General features: G+C 37.4%; 1 protein-coding gene across 1 annotated transcript in view; it reads right to left on the bottom strand.

Moving 5' to 3' along the window:
- The window catches only part of LOC119838478 (segmentation protein cap'n'collar-like), an 87,849-nt gene that overhangs the window by 46,551 nt on the left and 27,788 nt on the right, over window positions 1–13,510 (bottom strand). Inside the window, exons 5-6 of the mRNA XM_038364425.1 lie at window positions 3,568–3,695; window positions 2,903–2,992 (exon numbers count right to left, since the gene is read on the bottom strand). Of these exons, the coding sequence (XP_038220353.1) occupies window positions 2,903–2,992; window positions 3,568–3,695 (218 nt within the window). The remainder of the gene's footprint in view (window positions 1–2,902; window positions 2,993–3,567; window positions 3,696–13,510) is intronic.

Below are 13,510 nucleotides of genomic sequence, written 5' to 3' on the forward strand. Positions count from 1 at the left end.
AAATTTCCAACCATTTGTTTGATCGCACTTATCTCACTAATTACTGAACCGATTTCATTAATACTGTGATATATACCGAGTGCTATATGCTGTGTAACATAGATATAGCCTGGGCGGACTAGTAGTATATTATAAATAGAATACGATACGACCGTTCATCACGCCGAAAACGCTCTACGCGTTTTGATGTAACTAACCACCAGTGGATAGCTCAAATAAAAAAAAAAATTTTTTCATTGCGATAAATGAATAAAATACACGACCGACATCAACTTTTGAAATGACATACGTAAAATTCCTGAGCCCACAATAATGCGACTCTCGAATATAAGTAGACCGCAACGTGTCCGCGCATGCGTGGTGGTGTTCAAGTGTGACCTAAGTAAACACGACTGGCATTCCTTAACTTGAAAAGCAGATTCGGCGATCGGTCCGCTAGTGATGTGACGAGTTTTTTTTTCGATATTTTTCTAGTTATCGATATTGTTATTTTCGAGGGTTACAATTAATTCTTCATCCTACTAGTACATAATATTATATAATATAATGTATAATCCTACTATCCTACTAATATTATAAATGCGAAAGTTTGTTAAGATGTGTGTGTGTTTGTTGCTCTTTCACGCAAAAACTACTGAACCGATTGCAATGAAATTTCGTACGTAGACAGCTGGACAACTGGAATAACATATAGGCAACTTTTCATCCCGACATTCTTACGGGATACGGAGTTACGCGGGTGAAACCGCGGCGCGTAGCTAGTGCTAAATAAATTTCTATATGTTATTCCAGTTGTCCAGCTGTCTATTGCTAGCTCTAGCTGTCATTACTACATTACTAGCTGTCATTGCAATCGGTTCAGTAGTTTTTGCGTGAAAGAGCAACAAACACACAGACACACACACACACACACACACACATCCTTACAAACTTTCGCATTTATAATATTAATAATATAATATGATAGGATAATAAGATTAGTAAGATTTAATTATTAAAACCGATTAATCATTCAACACACGGTCGCATCACTATAACAACGCTACCGTACACTTGTCGAGGGAAATTATATTAAAATACAAAATTAAGATAAGCACACACTCGACGGACAGGTGCTCGAGAAATCTGTCACAAGTTGCTTCGGCTGAATCGTTTTCGAGCAAAATAAACGGAATGATAACAAGAAACTATGATTTCTTTATATTTACGTGTGTGTGTGTGTGTGTGTGTGTGTGTGTGTGAGTTTCTTTACATTTAAGTTCACAATAAGTGAATTAGTTATATTCTATGCTAAGCCTACTTCAAAAAAGAAGTATCACCCTATTCAGTTGTTTTAACGACGACTTTTCTATTTGAAGTCGCATGTCATTTTAATATAGTTTAGATGTTAATATATACATTATACAGTTTAGAATTCATCAGTATCGGTTCACGTGTTTCGGCCATCATTGTTATGTACATGTTATATATTAAGTAGAACTCAAATGTAAAATTGATATTATTTTAAAAGAGCAACTGCAGAGTTTGTCGCCGGCGCTTCTCTGTAGAGACCGCCTGCCGCCTTCCGAACCGGCGGTAAATGTTATATCTGTGTTATGTCGAGTCGAAAGTGCTTCTATAAGATGTCTAGTTGAATGAATATATGTTTGAGTTTGAGTTTGAGTATGGATTTGAGTTTGAGTAAGGGTTTGAGTTTGAGTATGGGTTTTGAGTTTGAGTGGGAATTTGAGCTTGAGCTTGAGTTGGAATTTGAGTTGGAGTTTGAGTTTGAGAATGAGTTTGAGTTTGAGTGGGAGTTTGAGTTTGAGAATGAGTTTGAGTTGAAGTGGGAGTTTGAGTCGGTAAAACAAAACCTATATTTATTCTTGCATTTATAACACAAACGCCAACATTTCTAAAACCCTACATTACGAAATACATATTTGATTAAATTCCGCACACATCAACCCCTAATCCCGATTCGATGGGATTCAAACTATTTAATAGAGAAACAAACAAACAAATAAAAGAGCGAACAATTTGTCTCAAAAACGCGATAACAAGATAAACAATTTCTCGACATATTGATGTGCGTCTGAACCGAAAACAAATCAAACAAAACTAACACTTATCTCCATAGACAATAGATTCAAAATTCGTATGATGAAAATGTATAATATAAATGCCATTGAAATATATATCCTATCGCTATAGACATAAGAACCATTTTCCTATAGCCTTAGCAGTCAACCCGTCCACACGGTGTGTGGCATTTTTTGACCCATGCGACACAACAATTAATCAATTTACGTTCATCAATTCACGATATTTTTGATATTTTTGAGACGCCGACGACGACTAAGTCTATTTTTTAAATGTACAAAAAAAATTTTTTCAACTGCAACAACAGTAACTGTGAATGGGATGTGTTTTTATCATGTGATAGCTGGCAACCGAGCTGGTGGTTCGCCTGATGGTAAGCGATCACCGCCGCCCGTGAACAGAGCAGAGTTTTATGGGGTAAGCTTTACCGCTTTTAAAGGTGGACAGGGAAGGAATTGACGGCAGGAAAGAAGGTATGGACTGGGAGGGGTGAGGAAGAGGAAACCCCCAGTATCCAGTTACTATTGTCACCCATACAGTATTGTGTAGAAGAAACGCTAATGAGCCTTAATAAAACAAAAAAAAAAAGAAAAATACAATAATAGCATTCGTACATTATCAAACAACCACTAAGTACCTGTGAATTATTACATCATCATCATCATCACCCATAATAGCACTCATACTTCATCATACCTACAATCACTCGGTACCTGTGAATGTTAAATCATCACTATATATCATACAACCACTAGCTACGCGTGATTTCTACATCATCATCATCATCACCCGTAATCACCAGTAATCACCGATCACTCACCTGGTTGTGATAGTGCGCGAGCGGATGGTGCGGCATATGCCGCATCGCCGGATGCAGCATCTCGGCCCCTCCACCGCTGCCGCCTACCGCCTATAATGATTTATTCATTTATTTTAGTTAGGTTATCATCATTAGCCCATGTTCCCACTGCTGGGACACGGGCCCCCTATGGGTGAAAAAATTTATCATGTCTCTATATTACTTAACTACATAGTATAAAACAAAGTCGCTTTCTCTGTCCCTATGTCCCTTTGTATGCTTAAATCTTAAAAGTACGCAACGGATTTTAATGTGTTTTTTTCAATAGATAGAGATTCAAGAGGAAGGTTTATATATAATAACATCTATGAAACTTCTGCGAATTTAACGCGTGCGAAGCCGCGGGAAAAGCATACAACAAAATTAACTCATAGGGATGAAACATCCCCCTTAATAATTATAAAAAAATTTGTTTTCCATAAATCCAAATATTTCTTAGATTAAAAGATATTAAATTTTTAAAATTACAGAAAGCTGATCACCTACTTGTCCACAAAGAAAATCGATCAGTGAAACAGATACATCTCATCTGTCCCATACCCCCCCCCCCATAATACCCCACAGCATGACACGGGATTTCTCTTTAAGTTTCTCATTTAAAATACCTACAAATAATCTAGACTCACCTCAGGCTGGGCATCCTTCGCCTCGTCCCTAAGTTCCACCAACTGCAGCGCCTCCTCTAGCAGATCGAACCTAGACTCCTCAGCGCCGTCTAGCTCTCTAGGCAGATCACCCTGCAGCACGCATTCACCTGGTGAAGAGAACATATAAGACCAGGTTGAACGCTCATAACATAGTATGTGCTTGTGTTTGATTTTACGCGAGTATTATACATTTAGAAATTAAAGACTTTTTAACGGATTTATTCAATGGTCAGTCACCCCGTGACCACGCTCGCTGTGAAGCGTTCGAAACGTCGGGTTAAAAATATAATGAATAAATCGCGTTTAAAATCCGTTAAAAAGTTTTTAATTACCACTCGTAATATATTTGAAGGGTTCTATAAACGGGACCTTATTTCTAAGACTTCGCTATCTTCACTTCACGCTTGCACTTCCTCACCCTACCCAACCCATCCCTTCTTTCCACTCGTAAATCCTTCCCTAATCCCTTAAACTCTGCTCTGTTCACGGGCGGTGGTGATCGCTTACCATCAGGCGAACCACCAGCTCAGTTGCCCGCTGTGACACAAAAGCCTCGGTCTGGCAGGACACAGAAGGCTTATCACCTACTTGTCTACAACGAAACATCAGTTAGACATGTATATCACCTATCCCATATCCCACTCATCAGCGAGACACGGGACTTCGGTTAACAGTTAACTCCAATAATAAACACTGATATTATCTAATATCCTACTAATATTATAAATGCGAAAGTTTATAAGGATGTGTGTGCGTTTGTTGCTCTTTCACGCGAAAACTACAGAACCGATTGCAATGAAATTCGGTACGTAGACAGCTGGACAAGTGGAATAACATATAGGTAACTTTTTATCCCGACATTCCTACGGGGTACGGACTTACGCGGGTGAAACCGCAGGGCGCAGCTAGTATTTTATGACGCAGTGTTAACACAAAACAATCGAAGCCGCGGCCGCAAAGCCGCCTCCCAGCACAATGGGCAGCCCAAACACAATAATTGGCTTAGAATTCAACCCTTATACCATAACCTAGAGTTATGGTAAAAGGATCGGCTCCCTCGGGGCTTACCCATCTGACGGTAGCCGCTTAGCCGTTGTAAATCACAGAATGCGAGACAACTGAATGACATTTCTTAGAATTGGTTAATTATCTATCATTATTATTGGAAAATTCGTTTCAATACGCTCAGAGTAGCTGCTGGTTTATTGTTTTGAATGTATTAAATAGAGAAAGAGTGAATAATTTCATAATGTATATAAATTAGTTGTCACGTTGAGAAATTTTGAAAGAATAGAAAAGATTTGATCACGAGGCGGGATACGAACCTGCGTTTCTTGCCGAACCGTAGCAACGCCTAGCCTCTCGGCCACCCGTGATCCCGCCACAGTAATCGAATTTCTTCTAGTCTTTCAAAATTTCTCATTTATAAAGCATTTCAATGCTTTAAAACTGAAAATTTAATTTAGCTGTTACGTTGTTTGTACGCGATGGACTACAAAACTACTCGACCGTTTTTAATCGAATCTGCACACCGTGTGCGGTTTGATCTAATTTAAAAGATGGGATAGTTTATATTATTTCTATTACGATAAATGACAACCCGGGCGGAGCCGGGGCTTGCTACTATTTATATTCAATAGTACAAATCAATTAAATCTAGACTGTTCCTTGCATATGTCTTCGTAGAAAACCTAACCTAACCTAACCTAACCTAACCTAACCTAGCCAGTTGTCCTTGCTCCGTTTGGGTTAACCCGATATAAAATTAACTATATATAGCCTAAGACAAGCACAGATAACTGGCTTCCCATTGGCAAAAACGTTTTAAAAATCGATTCAGTCGATCCAGAGATTACCCCCTACAACGGCACATACTCACAAATCCAAACTTGACCACTTTAAAATATTAGTATCGATAGGTATAGCTTTTTTTTTGTATGCTTGTTTGCCTCTCACGTCGCAACGGAGCGACTGTATAATATGATTCTTGTGTCTGGAGATAGTCAGGAGGCTATAGAATGACATAGGCTGCTTTTTACCGCAGTGAAACATAACATTTTCTAAGGAATCCTCTTTGACTAAGCGAGCGACGCCGCGGGCGTAAAGCTAGCCATTAAATTACTTAGTTCAATTTGCGCAGTTATTACAACACAACAAAAATTCACTTCGCACTTGATTTGATTTGATTTGATTTGAATCCTTCAATTCAACACAGCGACAGATTAACAAAAAGAAAAATATTAAAAAAAAAAAAATGGCGCCACTAATCGCCCACAAATCTTATCACAAAATTAACACTTTAAAAGTCATGCATTGTCACAATTAGCCCACAATGGTCCACTAAGCCCCATTGTGGGCCAAACGGACCCGAATCGTCAGCTCTGCGACATAACGGTAGCTGAAGGGTTGACAGAATGAAAAAAAAAAACACACACAAAAAAACACAACCTGGTTGACAGATTTACGAGCGATTAAGGTCCGATATTGTCTTCCGTGTGGTAGTTTAGGGTAAATATTGTAGTGCGGCTGTATTAAGAATCGGCCGCAACGGGTGAACGGGTTTTGATGAATTTCGGCGTTGTGATATATTTTAAGTTTGCAGTAAGTTAGCATGGTTGAACAGTTTTATTTACTTATTTGCGTTAGGAAACATTTTAATATACACAATTACATTTTTAACCGATTTCAAAAAAGAAGACATTCCCAATTCGTTCTGACTATATTTTTAATTATAGTATAATATTCTACATAGCTATGATTTCTAGTCAATAATTTATATAAAGAATTCAATGATAATTCCGCACACGTGAACTTAGTCGCATACAAAACTTTTAATTAATAATTACTTAGGTATTACTTCAAATAAATATAAACAAATAAACAACAATAGAATCCCCATACAATCAGAACACAATTCAAAAACCGAATCAAATGCATAATCAAAAAATCGAACCAATTATTCAAAAATCGAAGCCGCCGCGCGCCGCCCGGCGATTGGTCAGCCGCGACGTAAACAAAATGGCCGCCGCATCCAGCCCATTCGCACTGAGCCGGACGCCGCGTGGCAAATTTTTGGCGGGGTTTTTTATTATTGTTTTTTACGCGTTACTGAGGTTAAAAGTACGTACGGGTGACTTGTAATGCGACCTCTTTTTTTACCGATCGCCATTTTTTTTAACTCCATTGTGTGTACACATGTGAAAACCCGTATCCTATAGGAACACGATATATAGGGTCGGTCGGGGTAATTGCTAACAGGGGTTATGGGAAAAATCCTATCCTACTTCCTACTTCCTACTATACTACTAATATTATAAATGCGAAAGTTTGTAAGGATGTGTGTGTGTTTGTTGCTCTTTTACGCAAAAACTACTGAACCGATTGCAATGAAATTTGGTACGTAGACAGCTGGACAACGGGAATAACATATAGGCAACTATTTGTCCCGATATTCCTACGGGATACTGACTTACGCGCGTGAAACCTCGGGGCGCAGCTAGAATCCTTATAATTTGTCTCTGTAATTGTTAAACGTTTTAAAAACTTTGATCTAATAAATTGTCATAGACATTTTATAAAAAAAAATGATTGTTGGAAAAAGTGAAGTTTTTTAACGCACTTAAAATGTTATTGAGATTCGTTTCCAATTACAAATCTATACTAATATCATAAAGCTGAGGGGTTTGTTTGTTTGAACGCGCTAATCTCAAGAACTACTGGACCGTTTTGAAAAATTCTTTCGGTTTTAGATAATCCATTTATTGAGGAAGGCTTTAGACTATATATGTACCACGGGCGAAGCCGGGGCGGACCGCTAGTACCCAATAAAGCAATACAACGTCGCATATATAATTGATTTTAATTTTAATAGAAATTACTTCCCTATAATCACTCTATATCACAATGCACACTAATATTATAAATGTGAAAGTTTGTTTGTTTGGATGTTTGTTCATCAATCACGCTGAAACTACTGAACGGATTTTGATGAAATTTCCTATACAGACTTGGGTGATAGGCTACTTTCTATCCCGATCAAATGCTCCCTCGGGATACAACAGGAATCTTGCTATCCGGGCGGAGCCGGGACGAGCGCGCAGCACAAACAAACAGGTCAAGCCGATAAGTAAATAAGTTGTTGTATTTGTGATTAAAAGTATAAAAAAAAAATATATATAGAAACGCTTAGCACAACAGCGCGTGAAGCGCTTCCAGCGTTAACTTTCAGAGTCAATGGCACGAATCACTGTCATGGCTCTGTCATTACATCATCGACGGAACGAACGAAACCACCGTGCGGAATTAAACGCGTTTTAAATCCGCTTTAGATCAGGTTTAAATCCGGTTTATATCCAACGAAACCACCGTGCGGATTTAAAGGCCTTTTAAATCCGGTTTAAATCCGGCTAAATCCGGTTTAGAACGCTTTATTACGCGGGTGTGGTGGAAATCGCATCCGCGAATACTACAAATGCGATAGTCACTGTATACTGTCTGGGGATTGAACGCTTTTTAAAGGTTATTAAACGCCATTTAATCGTTTTACTTATATACTAGACGCTCGCCCCGGCGCCGCTCGGATATCTAGACTCTTGTTTTATCCCAAGGGAGCATCTAATCGGGATATAAAGTATCCACATCACCCCAGTCAGCACAAACCGTGTGTATACAGATTTTATCAAAATCCATTCCTAAGGCCTAAGATGCTTATATCAGTAGTAGTAGTATTAAAGGATTTATTACAATGGATCGAGCGGTTTTTCAATTAAATCGTAAGAAACAGACAGACAAACGAAACTCGTGACTCACATATAGCCCTTAGTACTCTCGCGTCACATACACATGCAACACGAAAAGAATTTATGTGATGCCCCAGCAGTTCCTGAGATCCACGCGTTTATACAAACAAACCGTCCAGCTGTATATTTAGATCTACCATCATATAGGAGTACTAGCTGCGCCCCGCGGTTTCACCCGCCTGAGTCCATATCTCATAGGAATATCGGCATAAAAAGTTACCTACGTGTTATTCCAGTTATCCAGCTGTCCACGTACCAAATTTCATTGCAATCAGTTCAGTAGTTTTTGCGTGAAAGAGCAACAAACACACACACATCCTTACAAACTTTCGCATTTATAATATTAGTAGGAAGTTGGATATGTACAATAAAAGATAAATAGATCCATTTACTACAACGATAGTTTCATTGCGATCAATTGAATTTTAAATTATGTTTAACGAACCCCTATCTATTCAATTGGCGTCCATTACCACTGGGATATGAGAGAGATGCCGGGGGGTTCGACTCCCCTTGGATGTTATTAACCAATTGTATGATATGGATATAAGTAGATCATTATTAGTAAACTGAACGACTCGACTAAATTTTTAAATTTTTGCGTTTTCATCAAGGCTCCTTTCCTTTTCCTTACCCTTCCCAGTCCAGTTCTACTTTCCAATTGCCTATAATTTACGTATCCCTTTCCCTACCTCCGAGAATGCTACAACATAGTATAAAACAAAATCGCTTTCTCTGTCCCTATGTCCCTATGTATGCTTAGATCTAGAAAACTACACGACGTATTTTGAAGGGGTTTTTTGTAGATAGAGTGATTCAAGAGAAAGATTTATATATTTTCGGGCAAAAGCTATTTAATATATATTAAAGACTAGCTGTTGCCCGCAGTTTCACCCGCGCGGTCTCAATATATTTTCATGGTACAAAATTTCATCCCCTATTTTATCCCCTTGGGGGGTAGAATTTATAAAAATCCCTTCTCAGCGGATGCCTACGTCACAACATCTATCTGCTTGCCAAATTTCAGCCCGATTCGTCCAGCGGTTTGGGCTGTGCGTTGATTTATCACTATGTCAGTCAGTCGTCTAGGAGTTATATATATTAAGATATATATAACTCATATACCTAAACCCACACACCTAACCTAAAATATTTTTTTTAACCCTTAACCTTCATCTTGAATCATTCTATCTTCAATAAAAACCCCCAACAAAATCCGTTACGTAGTTTTATAGATTTAAGCATACATAGGGACATAGGGACAGAGAAAGCGATTTTGTTTTATACTATAGTATAAAACAAAATTGCCAGCTGCGCCCTGCGGTTTCACCCGCGTAAGTCCGTATCCCGTAGGAATATCGGAATAAAAAGTTGCCCATATGTTATTCCAGTTGTCCAGCTATCTACGTAGCAAATTTCATTGCAACCGGTTCAGTAGTTTTTTGAGTGAAAGAGCAACAAACACACACACACACACACATCCCTACAAACTTTCGCATTTATAACATTAGTAGGAAATAGGATAGTGTATATAAATATATAATGAGACAGATATTAGGGACAGACACTCACACTCCCCAAGGACATCCGAGTGACGCACCTATGTTTGGACATTGCGTATGTCAAACGTTGATGGATCGCCGTCGAGTGACGTCTACGGGTATTTATAAATTTGACGTTTGATTTCAAAATATTGATTTGATTCGCTCGGTTACGGTTGAATTTGATTTATTGCTGTATTGTGTTCAAGTGGAAGGTGCAGTGCAACTAAGTTATATTTCGCTTCAAGTTAAAGTAAATTGTTCACTCTTCTCCTGTCGTTAAAAAAGGAAGGAAAAAGTCTTCAACTACTGATATATCAAAATCTAACCTACACAAGCACAACCATTTCGAGTTTCCAACCAGACGAACTTATATCACACTAGTATACCGCCCGCGGCTTGAGCTTCATTTAAACTAAACAAAATATAGTCAAACCTTCACCGAGCACCACGCTATCCATTAGCGAAAACAGTATGAAAATCTATACAATAGAAATAAAACTTTTCAACGGATTTTAAACGCGATTTAATCATTATATTATTACCCGACGTTTCGAACACTTTACAGCGAGCGCGGTCACGGGGATGCTACATGTCTTCAAGGTTTTACAAAACTTGTCGTTTCGAACTACCTGCATCTGTTTCATTAATAAAATCAAACACAAGAAAATACAATTTACTAGCTTACCCGGCCACGCGTTGCTGTGTCCGAGTAATAAATAAAAATAATTGGGATAATTAGTCGAAATAAAAACTATCCTTCATCATAAGTTGGACCAAATTACACATAAAATACCAAATTTCATCAAAATAGGTAAAGTTGGTGAAGAATTCATTGGGCACATACATCATGACACTGGATTTTTATACATACAATGTATACATACAGACAGACAGACAGACGCGACGGCAGACTCTGTTACAATCCTACCTACAGGTAGGATTAGAGTCAAACATAGAAACGTGGGCGCAATTTAAAATTTAAATATCAGTACAGTGCCTTCCACAACCAGCATCGTGTCAAACAATGCCCCTGACGGAGGACCTCAAGGGCCCTCCTCGAGGAATCTGGTTTTATTGTAACAATGCCTATGCTTTTTTCTACACGATTTCAAGTTATCGTCTCGTTTTTTTTTTTTTTTATTTTAAATTCCCATCGCTTACGTGTCAGTCGTTTCGGGTGATTGTCGATAGCATTGACGGTTTAAACCGTTCGCCCCGACTCCGCCTGGGTGACTTATTCAAGTTTCTCAAATTTTTGAAATATTTCCCCTAATTCAAATTTTATGCATATTTATAATCTTTTGGGTTTATAATATTAATAGGTTAAATCTCGTTTAATATTCGGTATTTGTTTAATTCCTTTAATTTATCTTTAGTTACTTATGTTCGACTAGCTACGTCCCGCGTAAGTCCGTATCCCGTAGGAATATCGGGACAAAAAGTTGTCTGTATGTTATTCCACTTGTCCAGCTATTTACGTACCACATTTCATTACAACCGGTTCAGTAGTTTTTGCGTGAAAGAGCAACAAGCGCACATACATCCTCACAAACTTTCGCATTTATAATATCCAGTAGGATTTATTTTATTTATTTATTTATAATACTTTATTGTACAAAACAGAAAGTAGAGAGAGAGAGAAGAGAGTAGAGAAAGAACAGAATTTGGTGTTATGTTTGTTTGTTTTTCTTTTTAGTTGTACTTATAACACTAAACGAGATAACATAATGTAGGTTAAATACTTGCATTTCTCTATAATTAAAATTTAATATCTAGAGAAATAACTGTCTTTAACCGTACAAAGCTTTCAGTTTCCAAACGAATGAATCGCGTTTTAAATCCGTTAAAAAGATGTTTAATTCGTAGACACAAGCTTCGTTCATTTATGATTAGGTAGAGAGGATAACTATGATTATTTACATTATTATTATTATTATTTATATGATTGTTTAAATTTTATTTTATTAAATAGTTTGTTTGTTTGTAATTTTTTTAGTATAAGTTTGTGCATAATTATTATAAGTCAATGTCGTATTTGGTTCCTCCTGTTAAGATATTTGATGTTTCAATAAATATATAAATAAATAAATGAATAAATAAATAAGAATAAAAACAAATAACTAATAAAGTTTATGACCAAGTTATGTTTAAGTTTTTCGCTCTGTCACGCAAAAACCACTCGACCGCTACGTATGAAATTTGATCTGTTGATAGATCATACCAGTGAATAACATGTGGGTAAGTTGTATTTAAGTGTCGCTCAAGCGAAGCCGCAGTTTTGTGATAGTATACAAAGAGTATTATACACGCCATATAAAAGACTTCAACGGGGGTTCCGTTTTAAGATAAACAAATTATTATATTATTTATAACTATTACTAAATCTACTCCCTACTAACTCTTCTAATATTAAAAATGCGAAAGTTTGTTAGGATGTGTGTGTGTTTGTTGCTCTTTTACGCAAAAACTACCGAACCGATTGCAATGAAATTTGGTACGTAGACAGCTGGACAACTGGAATAAAATATAGGCAACTTTTTATCCCGATACCCCTACGGGATACGGACTTACGCGGGTGAAACCGCGGGGTCGACTAGTATTATAAACGCGAAAGTTTGTACGAGTGGATCTATGGATGTATGTTGTTACTCTTCACGCGAACCCGGCGGGTGAAACCGCGGGCCGCAGCTAATGCTGTTATATTTTAATCTGGAGTAAAATAAAAACTATCTCTATTTCTCTAACAATCCGGCGGCGGTTAGCTTTTCAAGTTTAGTTAAAACTAAAAAACAAACAGTTTCTGTTAATAACAAAAGAAAAAACACTACATTTATCATAGATAGGTATCTATTTATTATAGGAATACTAACTAGTATCGCCTAACTAGATATAGTACTTAAATATAACCAATTTTAACTAGCTTTAGTCAAAGGAAAAAAAATTAAAAAAAATTCACACGTTTAATTTTTAGTTTTATAGCATTGAAAATTTCAAAATTTCTAAATTCATACGTTATTAAGGTACTTATTATCTTATAATAATCCTTATCAAGATATTAAGATAAACTCATGAAACTTTTGAAGTGAGTCATAATGGAGTCTAAACGAGTCGGTTACATACAAACATACAGGTGAAGCTGATAAAAACGTTTTAAAAAGGGGGAACTGTATTTATTCCCTAGAACTGACGTAACCTAGGTAACTTATAAGACAATCAAGGGCTGCCAAAGGTCTAACACTAAATTACTACAAACTTAACCTATAAAACTAAGAAAGACACCATTATGCACTAGGTTCCATATGTTTCCACTTCCTCGCTCTTCCCAGTGCCTTCTTTCCACTCGCCAATCCTTTCCTTATCCCTTACTCTTAAAAGCGGGCAGCGTATCCGCAGCGGCCCTACCCCTGCTCTGTTCACGGGCGGCGGTGATCGCTTACCATCAGGCGAACCACCAGCTCAGTTACCCGACATGACATAAAAACGTATAGCACCTAAATACTATGCTTTGTCCAGAATCGGATCCTATTCTCCTATCCTATCCCCTATTAAAACAATTATCATTCTAAATTTTTCAAAATT

This window comes from Zerene cesonia, unplaced genomic scaffold (genome assembly GCF_012273895.1).
Source record: "Zerene cesonia ecotype Mississippi unplaced genomic scaffold, Zerene_cesonia_1.1 Zces_u003, whole genome shotgun sequence".
Lineage (NCBI taxonomy): Eukaryota > Metazoa > Arthropoda > Insecta > Lepidoptera > Pieridae > Zerene > Zerene cesonia.